Source organism: Siphateles boraxobius, unplaced genomic scaffold, assembly GCF_051911475.1.
Source record: "Siphateles boraxobius isolate OS27281-9 unplaced genomic scaffold, OSU_SipBor_1 1, whole genome shotgun sequence".
In the NCBI taxonomy this organism is placed as follows: Eukaryota; Metazoa; Chordata; class Actinopteri; order Cypriniformes; family Leuciscidae; genus Siphateles; species Siphateles boraxobius.
In genome coordinates, this window is record NW_027508699.1 from 9337457 (window position 1) to 9357592 (window position 20136).

The window sequence follows — 20136 nt, forward strand, 5'->3', positions numbered from 1 at the left end:
TTGAAAAGTAGTCCAGTTTAAATTAGACATAGAATTTATTATCATATTTCCATAAGAGTGATACATTTGATCACTAAATTAATGTAAGTCAATTTTAAAGACCAAGGAGAAGTTGTTTTTATGGTGAAACCGCCACACATTGGTATCTCTGAAAAGCCCTCAGTGCTCTTTACAGGACATCCAGACTGTAACATAGGGTGTCAAAGATATTCACTAAAATATTAGCTAATGTCCACAACAGTGGTCAGTGGCAGTGCGTGGACAAAATGTCTATTTCTGGGTCCCAGAAGAATATGGCTGTTCCATTTAGCGTTAATAGGCGGGATTTAGGACCCAGCGGCCGGGGTCTCTCCGTCACATACAGGCAGCTCAAGGCTAACAACCATCGGAATGAAAATGCCGTCGTCTTTACTCAACATTTCGCTGGTTTCACTTATACTGGTTTTTATTGCATCACATTTCGGGGAGGTCTTAGCTGATGGCAATGGACGAGGTAAAAAATGTCAATAAATTTAGAAAATCGATCTAGAACAATCCCTATCAAAGCTATCCGTGCTAACGTTAGACCACCGGCTTCTGTCCCGGAACGCGGATCTAACTAATGTAACTAGACTGACCGAGATAAAACTCACTACTATCTTAGTAAAGATGACTGTCTGTTGTTAGTTACAGTATATCCATCTCCGTATAAAATCAGTGTGTTTTATTCAGATATGAGCTCATCTTTAACCTGAGTTGGTGGGGTTTTGCAATCCATAAGTGATCATAAATGATCAGATGAACTTAACGTTAGAGTTATGAATGCTGAACAGCGAAAGTCATTGCATTTGGGAAATGGATGAAATACTTTGATGGGATCTTTGATAACAGGTGTTTTGTGTCAGATCTCTTTGTTCTGTTGTTATAGCCCTGGCTTGTTCCAACAGGTAACGTTACACTGGTTCTCAACCGGATGTGTCATATTACATAATGCACTTGTTTGTGTTTATTAAAGGATTTGGGGACCACATTCACTGGAGGAGCCTTGAAGATGGGAAGAAGGAGGCTGAATCAAGGTATATATGACTGTAATACCCAGTCATCTCTGTAACGTTATGCTTTGAATATTTCTATGAAAGGTAGGCCTGTACCAGACTTTCAGAAATATAATCAGGTCATGTGCAATCCTATAAGGCATACCGTATCATATTTGATACAGGCATTTCTAAGGCCTCTAAATTTATCAGCATGATACAAACTTTGATAAAAACCTGTGGTACACAATCTATACTACATGCATTCTGTTGTCTGATTGATTACATGTTTTATCCCCCACAATAGAAATGACAAAGCTTTGATCTGAAAACTAAGCATTTCACTTCAGATATAGAGTGTGAGACTAATATTTCTATGTACTTTATGTAAGTAGTCTGCTATATGGTTCTAAAAAATTTCAATGTGTCCAGTGGGCTTCCTCTGATGGTCATTGTTCACAAGACTTGGTGTGGCGCCTGTAAAGGTATGTGGCTGCTTGAGTCTTTGGTCAGAATATCTGTCATAAGAATGGAAATACAAAAGTATTTCAACAATAATATTCAAAAGGTTGGGGTCAGTAATATTTTTGTTTAATGTTTAAAAAAATAATAAATTATATATATATATATATATATATATATATAAGTAATGTTTACAATATAAAAATGTATTCACAGTAATGTAAAATATTATTACAATTTAAAATGACTCTTTTTCTATTTGAATATACTTTTGACTAATTTATTCATGTTATGCAAAGCTGAATTTTCAGCATTATTACTCCAGTCGTCAGTGTCACATGATCCTTCTGAAATCATTCTAATATGATGATTTGATGCTCAAGAAACATTTCATTTTAATAGTCAATGTTGAAATTAAGCAGTTGTGCTGCTTTTTTTTTTGTACTAAATATTTTCAGCATTCTCTGATTAATAGAAAGTTTAAAAGAACAGCATTTAGTTGCAAGATTTTTTTCTGTTACTTTTGGTCAATGTAATGCTTCCTTTCTGAATAAAACTATTAATATATTTTAACAATCTTACTGACCTAAAACTTTTGAACAGTAGTGTATGTATGGCTTATTATGTTACCTTGAAGTGCAAACATAAATTATGACATTGTAAAAATAACTTTAGCGCTAAAGCCCAAGTTTGCTGAATCAAAGGACATCTCTGAGTTGGCCCACAACTTTGTCATGATTAACTTGGAGGTGAGTGTTATTTTCCTGTATTTATTTATATGGTAACACTTTACAATAAGGTTTCATTAGTTAACTACCTTAGTTAAATGAACTGCACTTCTAGAGCATTTATTAATCTTCTCATTACATGTCTCTTGTGGCTACAGGATGAAGAGGAGCCTAAAGATGAGGCCTTCAGCCCAGATGGTGGTTATATTCCCAGAATACTTTTCCTGGGTAGGTTACATACATAAACAAATCGGCTAGGCAAATGCTCTAGTTTAGAACATCAACCATTGCTTAAAGGTGGACTCTTTATCATTAAAAAGATTTATTCCTACAGATTTTTTTTTTTAAATCTTGATGAAGGCTATATTAGTGGCCTAATAAAAGCAGTTTTATTTAATTTTACATGAAGTTAGGGCGGAGTCAGTGTCTTAATGGGTGGTGAAATGTTGGCATCACATAACCAGCCAAATATGACTAACTTTATCTTAGTAACCCTCACATTATTGGACAGCAGCAGAACAAATTACGCATGTTTGAATAGTGTGTTTCTACAATATCATAAGGAACAAAACATTTTACTTGTGTGATGCTACATCCACGGCACTAGGTGTCAGTAAATGGCCAAGATGACTGTCACAACATAGATGGAAAATATGTGTTTTGCTCTTTGTTAGATCCCACTGGTAAAGTCCACTCTGAGATCACAAACAAGAACGGAAACCCAAACTACAAGTACTTCTACAGCAATGCAGATCAAGGTAAGACATTTTACTTTGGAAGCGTTGTGGAATATGCAAGAAACAACTAAATATCTTTTTCTGTTTCCCCAATGAGCCTGAGTTAAATAATGCACTGTATTGACTTTAGCTGTGCCTTTAATTTTAGTTTGTTCACCTTGCTTCATATAATATACCGTGCATTCGAATAGCAAAGCAAAACAGGATTGACAGTGTGTGCAGTCCATTCTGAAGATAAATTTGAAAACCAAATTTGACTTAAGTGCAATGTGACGAAATGTTCCTTGACCTCACATCTCTTCCATGTGCAGTTGTGGCTAGCATGAAGGAAGCTCAAGAGAAGCTGACTGGAGATGCCTTCAGGAACGCTCATGTTGGTGACGAACTCTGAGAACGGCAGAAGTGGCATGGGAAGATCTCAACCGGAACACTACATCCATCCATCCATCCGTTCATCCCCAACTCCTCCTGGGATTTCATTTGACCTGCTATAGCACAAGAAGCTTCAAAAATGAAGGAATTTATAATGCATCTACTGATTACATTTCCAGATATCGCAGCTTGTACGGATTACTTTGCGGTTTATTACTTTGAGAACCAAAGCATGATTACTGTCCATGTCACATAAAGGGTGCTAAAAAATTTTTTTTTTGTTTTCTTTCAAATTCAAAGCTTGCGTGTCCTTTTTGATTATTCATGTCGAAACCGATCAAGCCTCTTGACTTCATTCTCAAGGCACTCAAGAAACATTTAACACAGCGATTCTTGTGCTTCCAAGCCATATCTTGCAAGCTGCGGTGAAACTGATCCAGTTACCCAGTCGCATATATGAAGGGCCTTATAATCCCCAAACTGTACCCACCTAAATCTAACATATGATTTGTTTTCCTGAGCGTAACATCTTTTATGTTAAGGCTATTAGAAATGTGTATTAGGAAAGTATTAGTCCTCAATATATGGAGTTGCCTTTGGTTTAAAAAGAGATTTTTGCTATTGACAATACTTGGGACTGTAATGTACACTGGCATTTTTTTTTTCATTGATTGATTGATTGATTGAGAGGGAATTGTCTTTCTTCACCATACTGTATTTTTTACCAATATGTAAAATGAGGCTACAAATAAAGTTGATATAAAATATTGTAATATAGTTATTTCAGTGTTAGCTTATAGAGTGGAGTGACTGATACCTAATATATTCATATATTAGTTATAAAAGTTTCCCAAATGTACTTAATGAAAATATTGTCTCTCAGGCCCTTCTTGGTGTTTTTGGATTTTTATGAAACGAATTTAAAAATCATGTGCTACATTGTATGTGCTAGAAATTAATATTACGCAATTGTTGACAACATCAGTAAAAAATAACAGAAGGATCTCATCAAACCATTCAAAATTTGGGCTCAGTAAGTTTTTTTTTAAAATGTAATACTTTAATTCCGCAAGGATGCATTGATCTAAATTGACAATAAAGATATTTATAATGAAATAAAGTTATCTGATACAAATAAATGCTGACCCCAAACTTTTGAAAGGTGGTATAAATACAAGATGACCAGAAATTATGATTTTTTCTTTTTAAAAAGTTAGAAACTTTTAAGGGTTCTCATCATTGGGTCATTTTATGCATTTAGTTTTGATTCACTTTTTTATTTTGATTACACTGAATGAATGAAACTGCTCCTAAACAGACTTTATCACTAGGAAAAAAATTATATAACCTGTTAAACATTTAGCAAAGTATTATGCAATCAAGACACTTTATATAGAACGTTTTTTACATAAAGGGTTCTTTGAAACTGAATCAAGAACCTCAGTATTCTGTATAGAACCCCATTGAAAATTTTTTTTAAGAGTGTACTAATCAGATGATAACTTGCAACCATTTTTGTGTTCATATATCATTTCCACATTATGGAGCGGTTTGGTCAGAAAGAGTTATTTAAAAACTGATCTGCGGTACAGCAGAGGGCAGTCTTTATCCAGATATTCCCTCTGTTCCACTTCTCTACTGCTGTAAGTCCAAAAAACACTAACAACAGTTTGAGCCCAATGCAGTGCTTTAAATTAGAATTAAATGACACATTGTGGCTTGAATGATAAACAACAATCTTACATATGTTAAGCTATGTTAAAATAATAATAAGAGAACTAGATAGGCAACAGTTTATTATTTCATCAACAGTGAATGATCAAATTCAAAAAGTAATTTAGTACCTTTTTTCACCTTTAATGTGAAAAAAATCAGGCAAAGACAAATCTTGTGATTTGAGCGCAATAGAAATTGTTCATACAAAATTAAATTGACAACACAACATTTAACGCACACAAAAATAAACATACGTCTATCATACAAAGTGATCCCTTATGGATTGTATTTTACAATAAACTCAAAACAACAAAATCAGCAATGTGAGATCAATTAATTTGTGGAATTTCTTAAATTACCTGTATGGCACCAATTTTTATGGTTAATATGACGTTTTTTATGTTCATGTGTATATTCTGAAATCAGCTACTGACTCTGACATTTTTTTTTAAAATCAAAACGTTTTATCACGTTATTAAATAAATTAAAAAGTCTAAAATATCTCTACAAAAACAATTGATGTATATCCATTATTCTATACAAAATTCTCTCTATGCAAAACGTGTTTCAAACATCACCCTTTCCCTTTGCTTGTGTTAAATATCATACATACCCCGCTTCACCTAAAAATGCTACCCATAGAAATAGATCAAAACTTGGTGGCTAAATGTTCTTGGAGGTTTTTTAAAGGCTTGAGATTGTATTATGTGAAGAATACGGAGGTGATATTTACTTTTAGTTTTTATTTGTTAAAAAATCTGTCGCAAAGTCAAATGATACGCATGCTAGCTATAAACAGCTGAAATCAAGGGGATCCTGTTGAAAGTTGTGCAGTTTTTCAGTGTATGGTGGTGTGTGCATGTAGCAGCGTTTAAAACCGTCCCTGTTTGGCATCACCGATGGCTCCCCAGACATCAAACACAAACTCATCCGGGAAGGCAAAGTCACCGAGAGCCTGGTCCAGAGCCATGGCGAACTCGTCAGGGTTCTTCTTGTCTCTGCCCACCTCCACCATCGTGGCCGCTGTGCAGAAGTGAGAAGGAAGATAAAGTCATCCCGTTTGACACTACTCAATACTTAATGCAACGAACCAATGTTTCCAAATAACCTTGCAAAGGTCAGCCGTTTTGTTTCGGCAAGCAGATTATAGATTGGACATTATGTGGTTACACAACACAGTCCCAAAATTATTTCATATACAAAAGTATATTAAATTTATTATCTATGTTGCTGTCCCAAATATTCACCTAATATTGTATATGGTTACTTTAAGTATTCAAGTATTAAGTATTATTAATTTAGCATTGCCTTTATATATAGTGTGTGTGCTTAGATTTAATGTTAACATTTATCATATATATTCATAAATACACATACAGTACATGCACATACACATTTAAAATTGAACAATAATCAATTTTTACATGAAAAATAAGTGAATTCAAATGTTATGAGTTTATGTGGATATGGGTTCAAATGTATGGAGTCAGTATGATTTTTTTTTTAAAGAAACGAATGCTTCTGGTCAAGAAACAATTTAAAAAAATTCCAGGAAATAAATAATCGTCTTTCTCCTTTTCAGTATAGCACTGTTACTGCTGCTATTAAAGTGTTAAGTGACATTATTAATGCCTTGGATTGTGAACAAAGCTTACAAACCTTTGACACAGTTGATCATAACATTCTTAAAACGACCCATTGTTGGTCTCTCAGATTATGCTATAAAATGGTTTTCCAATTAACTTTCAGTACGAACTCAGTGTGTGCTTTTAAAAGATGGTATCTGAAGGAGTACCTCAGGTGTCAGTTCTAGGACCCATTTTATTTTCCTTGTATACAAGTAATATTTGATATAACATTCCTAATGCTAGGCATCATCTTTATGCAGATGATACTGCTATTTATTTTTGTGCATTATCAGCTTCACTAGCTCTTCAATACTTGAAATCAGTGTTTCATATTGTACAGTCTTGTCTGTGTCAACTTAAACTGGTTTTAAATGCAGATAAACTAAATGAATCATATTTGAAAACTCCAAAGCTCTACCTATTAATCTTCCTGATATTACATCCTCCCAGAGAAAAACTAAATATTTAAATGTCAATTATCTTTTAAGCTGCATACAGATAAATTAATTTCTAAACTTAGGCTTAATTTTTTTTTTTTTTTTTAGAAACAGAACTTTTTCTTTTCAGCTTGGTGTCTGGAAACTTTTTACCACTATTGGACTATGCAGATCTGCTTTTAATGAATGCTCCAGTACACTATCTAAAAAAAATTTTTTTTAACAGTCCTTTACATTTTATTAGCTATCTAAAAACATCAGTTCATGTTAAATAAGGCCAAGATATCATCTCTGTACACGCAGAGAAGTTTTAACTGGTACGGTTTTATTTATAAGCCTATCTGTGGTTTCACTCCATCCTATTTGTCGCTCAGCTGATCAAACACAAACACACACTCACTGGCCACTTTATTAGGTACACTTTGCTAGTACCGGGTTGGACCCACTTTTGCCTTCAGAACTGCCTTAATTCTTTGTAGCACATATTCAACAAGATGCTGGAAACATTCCTCAGAGATTTTGGTCCATCTTGTCATGAAAGCATCACTCAGTTGCTGCAGATTTATCGACTGCACATCCATAATGCGAATCTCCCGTTCCTTCACATGTCAAAGCTGCTCTACTGGATGGAGATCTGGAGAATGTGAAGACCATTTGAGTATAGATGTTCAAGAAACCAGTTTGACATAATTTGAGCTTTGCAACATGGTCTGTTTATCCTGCTGGAAGTAGCGAACAGAAGATGGGAACACTGTGGTCATGAAGGGATGGAGATGGTCAGCAACAATATTCAGGTCGGCTGCTCATTTAAACGATGATCAATTGCTACTAAGTGACCCAAAGTGTGCAGAGAAAATATCCTCCACACCATTACACCAGCAGGAGCCTGAACCGCAGATACAAGGATGGATACATGCTCAACATTTTCCAATCTTCTATTGTCCGTGTGAATTGTAGCCTCAGTTTCCGGTTCTTATCTGACAGGAGTGACACAGGTGTGTCTTATGCTGCTGTTACCTGTCTGCTTCAAGCTTCAACGTCTGGCCATTCTCCTCTGGCATCAACAAGGCATTTTCTCCCACAGAACTGCCGCTCACTGGATATTTTCTCTTTTTCTAACCATTCTCTGTAAACTCTATAGATGGTTGGCCATTAAAATCCCAGTAGATCAGCAGTTTCTGAAATACTCAGACCAGCCCGTCCAACACCAACAACCATGGCACGTTCAGTCACTTAAATCACCTTTCTTCCCCATTCTGATGCTCAGTTTGAACTTCAACAGATCATATTGACCATGACGGTGTCTGATATCGCCCCTTTTGCCCTTAAATAGGGCAACAAAATAACAAATGTACAACTGATGTACGCTCAATGGCTAGAGAATACCCATAATGCACTGTGAGATTCGCGTGCCAAATGATTTCCCGCGTCTCACCAGATGGCGCTCACAGCTGAATCATCCATCCATCCATTCTCCGAAACCGCTGGTACAATGGGGCTACAGCATGATATCATACAGGTTTACATTCCTTTTTAATTGATTATTAAATTGTTTAATTAAGGTTTATAGATTCTAGTTTCCAGAAGAGAAATCTTTTCAATTACTACTGGAGCTGCCAGTTTGCTAAGTTTCTAATGATTATTAAACAGCAAGCACAAACTATGCAAAAGCGGGAGCCCTTCCAGCACACTCAGTGTTCGAATTCACTCACTCCATTTCATTCACTCCCTCGAGTGAACTATATTTGTGGAGTAATGTAGGGAATAGTGAATAAGGGGTGTTTTCAAACCTAGCTCATGTCTACATGCCCTAATGCATTGAGTTACTATAATGATTAGATATTAGGCTAATTAGATGTTTGCGTTAATGAGCAGTTGAACAGGAGTACCTAATAAAGTGGCCAGTGAGTGTATAGGCTACTATAATCTTGCTTCCATCACTGAATGAGTTTTAGGTAATTTTATTATTACTTTTATCCCCTGGTAAACTTTTGCTGTGATCCTTGATTGTATTGACTCGGTTGATGTTGTGAAAGATGTATATTTATGCTATTTGTTGTTGCCCTCTTGGCCAAGTCACTCTTGAAAAATAATTTTTTCAACCTGGTTAAATAAATAAAAGCAAGGCTGCATTAAATAAAAGTAGTAAAGGGCATTCATAATGTTACAAAAGAGTACTGTATTACAAATAAATTCTGTTCTTTTAAACTTTCAGTTTCATCAAAGAACCCAGAAAAAAATGCATCACAGTTTCTTCAAAAATGTTGAGCAGCACAGTTGTTTTCAACACTGATAATAAGAAATGTTTCTTGAGCACCAAATCAGTATATTGAATGATTTCTAATTAATCATGTGACACTGAAAATAAATTGCATTTGAAAAGTAAAACTAAAATTGTAATCATATTCACATTATTACTGTTTTTACTGTATTTTTGATCAAATAAATGCAATCTTAGTGAGCATTAGAGATTTCTTTCAAAAACATAAAAAATCTTACAGACCCCGAGCTTTTAAACAGTAGTGTATTTAGTTAAAATACACTTCGGTCAAAATTGAACCTTTATACGATCTTGTAAAATAGGTGATGCACACTACAGAAGTCTCACCTAATTCAGTGTCTCGAATGCCCATGTAACTCTCAAGAAGATCATCCACTTTCTTCACTGCTTTCTCTTCAAACTCATTGGGCTGTAGTGTAATAGAAAGGCATTAGATATACTACTATCAACTTTAAGTGAATGGTACAGCTCGATTATCATTGACCATGTTGCTAATACTATTACAAGCTATATGGCAACATTTGGAAAACACAGTTACCATCTCCTCGACGGTTGCAGGACCCTTTGAGCGCAATCTGAGCGTTTCTCTGCCTGTGCCTATCTTGCCCTCTCCTGAGGATTTGCCTCCGCCTCCTCTTGACCTTGGTTCAAGCATCTCTGCCGATGTGAAAGTGAAAGAACATATTCTTTTTTTACATTAAATCTACATTAATACATTCAATAGATCACATGATGAAGTCTAAGGAGAAATCGCAATGCCTCATGGGAGTGACCGTTCGCTGCTGAGCTCTTTTGCTGCAGTTTCCATTGCCACGGCTTCTCTCATTGGTGAATCTATCTAGAGGATTGTGGGTAGTGTAGTTCCTCATTGGGAATTCAGCAATTTAAAAAAAATTATTTTAAAATCTAATTGAAATCATTGACTTGTGGCTTCTTGAGAAGCAAATACCATCACTTAGAGCTCATGGGCTCATATTGTGTTAAAAATGAAATTCTCTATGGAGAAAATTAATGGGATATTTAATGCTGCACTCTATTGTCTAGGGTTTCTTCCATACATCAGTCACGTACAAGATTAAAAATATACCAAAAAAACTACTTTAACAAGAAGCATGAATGACAAACCGAAGGCTTTCATGGGCTCCATCAGTTTAAGGGTGAAGGACTGATCTTTCGGCAGCTCCTTCAGCATTCGCGCCACCTCATAGTGCCGCATCCCCACAATGTTCTTTCCGTTAATGCTTTCGATATGATCTCCCACGCAGATCACCTTCACGTCATCCACCACACTGCCCTCTTTGATACGCTGCCAAACGGAAAACACACACATGCTTCAGATTTAAGAATGTTAACATGTGAAAGTAGCAATTGAACAAATACATGTAGGTCTACTTTTACTTTAACCATTACCTAGGCTTAATTATGTATAAACAATTCAGAAAATGGGTCTGAAACCCAGCATTCAGAGCTTCAACTAGACACATGAAAGTCATTCTAACTTATAATTAAATGATTAAGTTCTCTCAATCAAAGCATGGCCAAACAAAAGCAACACAGGACAAAAGGGTAAATAACATTTTTATATAACAACTTATACAAATTCGTAAAATACTCTTCAGGCACTACATTTGTTTAATTTCAAAAACATGCAAATCATTAGCTGTACATGGGAAGTGCTATTACTAGGGCAAGCCACAGTATGTGCGCTATGCTCAGAAAACTACGCTGCTAAAGGGGCGGCATGCCATAATAACAGCTTGTTCTAGAGAGAAGCATCATTGTGAGTGTACCTTTATGAAGGCGTATCCAGCTCCATTGTCTGTGATGGTGAGCCCAAGTGCATCCTCAGTTTTGTGCACCTCCACCTCCTTTTTGATCCCTTTTATGTGAGCGAAGATGAAGTCCTCCAGTCCTATCTGCCCTCCCAGCAGCTTTTCCATATCAATTTTGTGGGTGTTGAGTGTGCAAAATAGGATCTGTTGTAATACATTTAGAGGAGAGTTTCAACTATAGTGACACGGCACTTTTTAAAAATAAAACATCCAGAGACAACATTAAGGATTTATGCAATTTTACTAACTTTAATTTAGTAGCTAATCCCACAGTCAGAAATCTAAATTCTTCATTTGTTAGATTAAAAAAAAAAAACTATTGAAATATTTTTTCCTCCTATCTCATTTTTTTACTTTCAACGTTAGAGGCTCCGTACTAAGGGGACATGGTGATGGAAAAAATATGAGGAAAAATTACATCTAATAATCACTCCCAAAAGCATTGCATACTGTATATTATTGCATACTGTATTTATGCATATATAGCATATCACTTTTGTATGTGCTTGCGAAAGTTTTTAAGAGCAAATGCTAAACTTTTGCAAACCAATGCAGTCAAAAAATATACAACAAGAAAATCAACTAATATATTATTTTAAGAACACATAGTGGCCAAAAGGAAAAATAAGACTATAATGCAATTCCCCAGTATGTCATCAAATTGAATTAAAAGAAAAACTTCTACAGCTCCATAATTATTTCCTTTAACTGTCCAGTTACAAAACAGTATTTCATTAGTAGGTTCTGACAAAGTGACATTTCTAGGAGGAGAAAATAATCAAGTACAAATAAAAAAATCCTGTTTCAGTTAATGCAGTAGTATCCAGTTTGATTTTAATTGGATTCTTATCCATAAAGATTAGAAATTATGAATGAAGTTCCATGCATCTTCCTTTAGGACATTCTGGTTAAGTTGTGAATTTTTCCAACTACCAGTTATAATCATCTAACATGTTTCACAACATTAAAAAAACAGAATGGAATCTCACAGAATTTCCCCCACAATCAATGCCTACAAGCCAATGAAGGATGTATTGTTTTTAAAATAATAGTTTTGCAATTTTTAAGCAATAAAAGTGACTATTATGCTGCCGAGTGTCTTATAAAGCTAATTTCTGTCCAATGTTATATAATAATAAAATACTTATAGCCTATATGCAATAATATATAAAAACAAAAAGCACCAATTCCATTATACCCCATAACCAATGTCCACACAGACAGATGGGGTCACCCTGGTGTTAATCATCTAAAAATCTGGCATCATGTCTTTTAGTGTCTGGCAGGATGAGGAAACATGAGACCTGGCAACCTGAGACACCAGATTTAAGGTTTGACGGCTGATGGGCTGGGCTACTTGATGACAACTAAACACAGTATTGTATAACAAGTCAAGAAAAGACTAAAGCAAATTTCCCTTGCTTCATGATAACTTGATAGTAAACATGATCTCATGCTTGTAAGCGAAGGACAACCTTTGGACGCAATTTAACGGAAGAGAAACGAACAGTCCGTATCAGCTCTTTAAAGCGACCTTTGGCGGTGCCGAGATGCTCCAAACAAAGACGACTCGTTTTCTCCCCCTTTTGTGCACAGCGGGCACTTTGGACACACATCAGCTGACACTCACACAAGACTGTTGCCCTGGTTACCAGAGCCTATCAAAAGGCCCGGGATTAAGGGGGAGCTTTCGCAGGGACAGGAGGGGGGAGGAGGAGACGGCTGTTGGCTACTAGATGACCAGCTTTGCTTCGTCCTGCAGGCTGGAGGCGGCTCTCTGTGGGACGATTCACGGACACCTACACGCCGTTACCAAGGTTGCGACTGACATCATGCTTCCTCTTCCACATCTCACTTTTTTAGAGACACACGGCGGATCTACGCTCTGACGTACCCGCCCACATCATATGAGAAAAAAAAAAAAAAAACTCTTTTAACTGGCAAATGTTTCACCTTCGATACGAGACACACCCACAGACAGGATTGCAACAGACCGACCTTTCAGAAGCACATACTTGAAACAGGCTGGAAATTAAAACAACTGTGTTAGCCAATATACAAGATTATAGTAATCTACTACAACACTTTGTGGAAATAAAGTGGAGAGCGAGGCCCGTTTCTTTGGTAACAGAGTGCTATTTTGGGGGCCTGGGGAGGGCAGTCTGCTCTAATGAATGAATGAGCAGAGCCTAAAGATTAAGCTGGCATTAATAACGGACCAAAAAAGGAACAAACGTGATGTAGACGCTTTGAAAGATTAACACAGTTTAACAGGTCAAAATGCTGAAGCAGCCAGGTTTCACACCACAACAACATGTTGATGAAGTGAAGAGAATCATCAAATCATTCATTACAACGACTGACTAACCAGACAGCTTAGATATTACAGTGTAAATCCATTCACAACAGCAAAATGAGACTCATTGACATTTTTCCATAGGTAACTATTAACATTGGTGGGGTAAAGGAAGGATTTACCAGCTTTCAAAACTTCACTGTGTTTACCCTGTGAATGAGAGTGAACTTCGGTCAACTTTGTTTTTAACATACTTTTTACATTTATCAACAAACCAAACACGGCAACTGTTAAAGTGATAGTTCAATTTAAAGTCCCCCTGAAGTCAATCATTTTATCCCTTAAAACTTGTTTTTAAAATTTGTTTTTTTCCTGTGAAGACTTTCTTCATGCCTTAAAATAGCTTGAATCTAACTCTACACCCTTGCTTCATTCAGAATACGATGATTCACGAATATGCGAATTAGCCCCGCCTCCACTCACTCACGCCAGCTCAAAGATCCACTCGGCAAATTTACTAATGTAAAGGCTGCACAATGGTTTCGCTCTTTACAACGTCGGACACATAACAGTAATTATTTATATGCTTATCCTTTTGCTTGACTACGTTATTAAACAGCTAATAATGTGTTGCAAATGTTACTCAAACCATGTTCCCGTTCGCTGAACAGACAGCTGCCTTCTAACAATCATCAGAAACGCTTTGAACGACTCAGAACGTCAGTGGAGAAAGGCATATAGATCATCCTAACATCGTAATATCGAAAAATCTACACGATTTTTCATATCAACAGAGTAATATACCGGGATAACCTGGCTATCTTTTGAGACTCCCCTGCTAGTTCGCTGTTAATGATATGCTAAAGCCGGCTGGCACGTTGACGTGATTCAAGGTAGTTTGTGACGTCAGAAACACACAAAAAACAGTTTTAAGTATAAAATACTCAGCAATGACTTATGAATTTGCACATGGTTTGTCTTAAAGCTCATTAAAAACACCAAACACACAACAACATTAAAAAAAATGATTTTCACCATTTACTCACCCTCCAGTCGTTCCAAAAATCTATGACTTTCTTTCTGAATCTTACAATATTTCCGATATTTTTGTCCATATAATGAAAGGCAATGGATCCCAAAACAACACTGAACTTTGTTTACTTTCATTGTGTTTATTAAAAAAAATATATATGGGAATTTTCAAAAAATATATTTTCTTTTGCATTTCACAGAAGCCATTCAGGTTTGGAAAGATATTAATAAAATTTTTGGGAGAACTGTCCCATTGAGATCAAATAAATGGCATGTTTCTGCTTCCCCCCTGTATTTCATCAAATGATACGTTAAAATGTGTTCATTCAAAATACACAGACTGACGTTTGAAGTTACAACATAACCATCTAAACGGGTTTCATTAAAGGCGCGACTCACATTCCATTCAGATGACAACAGCAAGAACATACTTGAAGGACGTGTTTCAACACTGATAAATCATATTCCTTATAATGACCCGAGTGCTGCAGGATCAGCCTCGGTTCACCGTGTGGATGACAAGAATTGCAATATGATATGCTTTGTAGGGTGTCAATAAACATCCTCAAAGATTTTGACTTTTATTTTGTTTTTAATCTTTTACTTTTAAGCTTTGTGGTGCAAGTCAGGTACTTTACCCTAACAAAACAAAAAGAAATCCATTTCAAGTTTACTTGAGCAAAAGTATAAAAGTAATTGATTATCAAAATTAAACTTCAAGAAGCTAAAATGTCAATTTTAATTAGGCTACTGATAATTGTGCAAACAAGAAAACAAAATATACCATATAGCATTTTTTAAAAATGAAGAAAAACAAAATGTGTGGTGACAATATAAAAACAGACGACATGGGGCAAAATACACACAAAAAATGAAGGTCCTTTATTGGCATTGATGTTCCATGAATAACCTTTAGCATTCATGGAACCTTTCCATTCCACAAAAGGTTCTTTAGTGAAAAGGGTTCTTAAAGAAACAAACAAAAATAAAGGTTATTTTAAGAACTGTTGGCTGAAAGGTTCTTTGGAGAACCGAAAATAGTTCTTCTATAACTGCTAAAACACCCATTTGGAATCTTCACTCTTAAGAGTGTATGTTAACCTTTTAAGAAGAACACTATGCAAACATACTAGCACTATATAATTTGAGACTTCTACAGAACAGTGGAAGCCTAGCTCTGATTGAATCACTGAATCGAACTGGAGAACCGCTGCAATTAGATCAGTAGAATGTATACTGTATATAGGTCCCTGTTATTTAAAAATACCCCTGAATAATTCATTTGTGAACTGTACTGATCCAATTTCAGCGGTTCTCCAGTCAACAAATGAAGTGGAGTAAAAGTAGGATTTTATGCTTTAGAATGTAGTGAAGTAAATGTTTTCCAAAATAAATGTTTTCCAAAATAAAAATAACCTACTCTGATAAAGCACAGACTTGTGTACAGATATCTACAACTACTTTGTTACTGTAATTTGTCAATTACTCAATGATGACACAATCTAATACTGTAACTAGAATCGTGTCAGGACACAATTTTATTAAAATCAGCAGTGCAGCAGCTAATACTATGTATAAATACCGGTTTAGCACATAATATCCGCATTGCTGTCATATTGAAACAGGAAGTCTGCACTGGAAATTGGAATTCTGACATATCCAAAGGACTTTCTTCCTTTTCATTTTTTTTTAAATGGCCAATATGCTTTAGTTGAACCATAATTATATTAAGTGGCTGGTGGTGTTAGAGGGTGGGACATTCTTATTCTAAGATCTGATTGGACAAAAATTTGTGTAGTGCAGGATGAGTCATGAAACATTTTTGGCCCATTTTCACAGGATAAATGAGTCATTTTGATTAGTATAGTCTATACCTGCCACTTTAAGTGCAACAAAACATTTAGTTAAGCCTATTTTAATATATTTTAAAGACATTAACATTTATATGCAATATTTTAAATGTTTTACTTCTCTTTGGTTTTAGACGTTTGTAGATGTTCTTGCTGCACTTCACAAAATATTCCTTAATGAACAACAATATGGAATTGCATACATTATCAATGCATAATTCAACCAGATGCACTGACCGGACTGGAATTTAGTGTTTAGTCAGATTGTGAATGCAGGGTCTCGTATCTACAATGGTTGATACTGTCTAAGCATTACAGAAATCTAGGTTGTAAATAATCTCACTAGGGGCCGTATGCTATGACGGTCACACTGAGATAAACTGTGTGTTCCTGCCACATCAGATAATACTGATACTAATAAACAATGCTGCCGTCTATCCAGCTTTTAAAAAAAGAAAGCATGTGCATCTAGGCTACTCATTTGAATTTTTTAAAAATGACAACATTTTCAGCTCTGCTTTCTTTAATGGAAAATGCATGGGGCTTTTATTTGGGCGTCCATTATAATTACCTTAGCAATACAAACATACTTTCCACTCCGATAGAAGGGAGCTTTCCAGTTCAGTTTTAGTATTAATAAGGACTTCAATGAGGAGACTGCTTCAGATCGCACTATACTAGCTCGCTCTTATTAGAACAAAAAACTGGTGCGAGAAGTAAAATTAACTAGTCAGTACATGGTGCAGTTTGAAGGCCTTCGAGCAAATATTCAGATAAGGCCTGCTAAATCAAACAATCTACCAAATGACTGAACCTGCAAAAACATAGAAAGCTGTTGAGCAGACAATACAATGTCCAGACATCAGCACCTGCATGCAAATGCTAAACAAATGACATTTCAGCTCCATGAAAGCACACTTTAGTGAAGTCACGTAGTCCAGCATGTGAAACAGAGCTGTGTCGTGGTAATAAACAGACTTTGACCAGTAGCTGTCTGCAAAAAATGACAGCTACATGTCTACAATGTCTTCATTTTTACCTGCGTTAAACCCCATGATAGCAGAAATCTTGAATCTGCCAGTGCACTTGACAAAAGGAGTCTCTTTGTCACATTAATTTTGCATGGGAAGGTAATGAATGTTGTAAACGCGTTAAACAGGGACCAAGTCGAACCTAATCGACAAAGCCCTTTTAACCGGGTATCTATCATATCCATTATACCATATCCACAATCCATTATATGACAGCTTTCAAATTACTGCTCAAATCACAAATAGTACTACAAAATTCATCCTAATATGCTGGTAAAGATAGGAATCAATAGGCAACCCATGCAAAAAGAGTAATAATGTACACACTAATCCACACAGCCTCCATCCCCGGGAGGGCCGGGGCGATTTATCATCATGTGGGTTGAACCCACTGTAACAGGATGTGAGGGACTTCCTCTGAGGACCGGCAATGTGCCTATATCATCATCAGTACCCACCATTTGAACACGCAAATAATCAGTGGTAGATTCATAAAGGAACTGTGCAGGATTGAGGTATCCGCAACGGATAAACTTCACCAGGACATCATGCGATTTATTTTCATCAAAACAATCTGTTGGCTGACCTTTAAATCATTCAAACACCACACACTGACAGATCTGTCCAAACAGTCCGGTTACTGGTCTGACTGGTTTTTGGGATAAAGCCCCTTAAGTGTTTTTAGTACAGGAAGTAGTAGGAAACTTTCTTGAATGAGGACCAACTGCTATATGAGAGGCCAGACAACACTATTCACTCACAAAAATAAACGTTTCAATTGCAACCAAAAAGATTTTTAACACTTGATGCCATAGGAGAACCTTATTGTCTTCAACAAAGAACCTTTTTTGTTTATTAGCGATTTAGAAAGTATCTATGCTCCCAGAAACAAAGACACTGAACTGAAGCATCTAGAATGCTTCATCAAGAATTATTTTTAATCTCCAACAAACCATATTCTAAATTCAAGTTCCAAAATAACAAATTCAAGAATCTGGTCAACAAAATTCATTCACACTATTAGAAAAAATAAGAATTTCCAACTTTATCTTGAGACATCATGATGGTTTTTCCATAATATAAATTTGTATGATGTGTTTAGCCTGGAAATGTATGCTTTTTGGGGAAAAGCAAGCATGATGTCACTCCTAAACCTAACCATCAGTGGGGCATAAGCAGATTGTATGAAAAACTTACAAATAAGATCGTATGAAATCAAATTAGCCACCAATTCAACACAACATAAAATAGTTTTGCGATGACAGTTGGAAGATTTATTTTATCACCAGAATTATGTGGTGTTTTCAAATTCATGTGGGTCAATGACAGAATGCTCATCTTCTTTTTTTTTGCAAGTCATTTAAAAACTGTATTAAGAATTAAATACAGAAATTTACTTTGAAAACACATTCTTTGTTGCACTACAAAGGTGAACAACACCAACACTGAAACTGAGATTTTTTTTTTGTATATATAAAAAGACTTTTTTAAGAATAAAGAACCCTTTTAGGATTTTGTTTTTAAATATTCTAGTTCGTTCACCGAATTTAAGTCAGCATGGTGTAATCAACATGCTGGACTTTTTTAATGTAACAAGTACACCATAAAACAGTGAGGACCCCTTTAGAACCTCAAGGTCATTAAGTCCAGACCTTTATTTGAAAATGTTCTGTTCAGGTCAAATGGACTAACAATTAGGGGGGAAAAAAGACATTTCTAAGCACTAAACAAATGTTTTAAAGTAGTTTTTTTAATAGCCAAGAATCTAATTTTTATCATATCCAATATCCTTATCTGTCATTGACCCAAATACATTTTTTATGCTGGCAACTAATTTGAAGGTTTAAAATGGTGTCTTTACAACGAGTGTTTTCATTAGCCTGGTAAAAAAAAAAGAAAAAAGAAAAAAAAAGAACGTCAACGACTCCTCGAAATTTTTAGCTCGCTGTACTCAGACGCACCTTATGCAAACACCATGTTTTTGATTTGCAACTTTGTGTTGCTAATTTATTCCTGACTCACTGCCTGCGAACTGACTCAAGTTCACACTTAGATATTTAACAGTTGACATTTACCTCATCCGGTCTTAAATTAAACGCTTCAGCTATTTTGCTGTACAGCTCTTTGACGTTCGTGAAGCCCTCGATCCTCCCCGTGGGACTCCCGTGCGCGAGCTGCGTGTGAAACACGAGTTTCGGTCGGAGGCTGGCAGGTGGAGGAGGGAGTCCGCCGACTCCGCCACCGTTCACCGCGGACTTCCCGACACCTGTGTGCCCGCTCACCTCCTCATTCTCCACTAAGTTCGAGCTTTCCCTCGACTTGTTTTTCTTTTTCCTGAGTCCCAAAGGCATGTTCGCTCCTCCTGTAAATCCGTAGGGGGGACTGAAGTAGGCTACACACGGGAACCGGACGGCTAGAGCATTGAAAGACGGAAAACAACCTGTTGAATGGGTCCTTTTAGTTCAGGGCGGTAGTTTCCTCTCTTCGAAAGCGACCCAGGGGCTTAAAAATAACAGGTATTAGATTAGAAATAGACTGTACGCGGATCTACTGTAAACTCTCTTGCCGATGAGACGCAGACAGACACAATGGACAGCTCTATGGCCGAACGCACGCGCGCTACAGGGCGCCGTGACGTCATCCTGAAACTCATTTACCTGGCTCAGGTGTCAATTAATGATTTTTTTTTACTCCAACCGGTGAAAGCTGATGAAGATAAAC

At 36.2% G+C, this 20136-nt stretch overlaps 2 protein-coding genes across 2 annotated transcripts; one reads left to right on the top strand and one right to left on the bottom strand.

Moving 5' to 3' along the window:
* The first annotated feature begins 326 nt into the window (after nt 1-326).
* Nucleotides 327-4079, top strand: txndc12 (thioredoxin domain containing 12 (endoplasmic reticulum)). The gene is made up of 7 exons (XM_077201213.1): nt 327-493; nt 995-1055; nt 1446-1498; nt 2151-2224; nt 2362-2431; nt 2878-2961; nt 3252-4079. The coding sequence occupies exons 1-7, from the start codon at nt 391-393 to the stop codon at nt 3329-3331; spliced, it is 525 nt and encodes a 174-aa protein (XP_077057328.1). The 5' UTR covers nt 327-390; the 3' UTR covers nt 3332-4079.
* Nucleotides 4080-5091: 1012 nt separating this feature from the next.
* gipc2 (GIPC PDZ domain containing family, member 2) lies at nt 5092-20066 on the bottom strand. The gene is made up of 6 exons (XM_077200705.1): nt 19491-20066; nt 11165-11350; nt 10500-10680; nt 9913-10031; nt 9702-9783; nt 5092-6051 (listed from the first exon to the last, which is right to left on the bottom strand). The coding sequence occupies exons 1-6, from the start codon at nt 19764-19766 to the stop codon at nt 5900-5902; spliced, it is 996 nt and encodes a 331-aa protein (XP_077056820.1). The 5' UTR covers nt 19767-20066; the 3' UTR covers nt 5092-5899.
* Between the last annotated feature and the right edge of the window lie 70 nt (nt 20067-20136).

Bases quoted from the DNA above. Each gene is read 5' to 3' on its own strand.
- txndc12 (XM_077201213.1), top strand. From the start codon at position 391: ATGAAAATGCCGTCGTCTTTACTCAACATTTCGCTGGTTTCACTTATA. The intron at 494-994 runs GTAAAAAATGTC...TGTTTATTAAAG, and splicing joins AGCTGATGGCAATGGACGAG to GATTTGGGGACCACATTCAC. The intron at 1,056-1,445 runs GTATATATGACT...CAATGTGTCCAG, and splicing joins AAGAAGGAGGCTGAATCAAG to TGGGCTTCCTCTGATGGTCA.
- gipc2 (XM_077200705.1), bottom strand. From the start codon at position 19,766: ATGCCTTTGGGACTCAGGAAAAAGAAAAACAAGTCGAGGGAAAGCTCG. The intron at 10,032-10,499 runs GTTTGTCATTCA...TCACATCGGCAG, and splicing joins GGAGCCCATGAAAGCCTTCG to AGATGCTTGAACCAAGGTCA. The intron at 9,784-9,912 runs GTAACTGTGTTT...ATTACACTACAG, and splicing joins CTGCAACCGTCGAGGAGATG to CCCAATGAGTTTGAAGAGAA.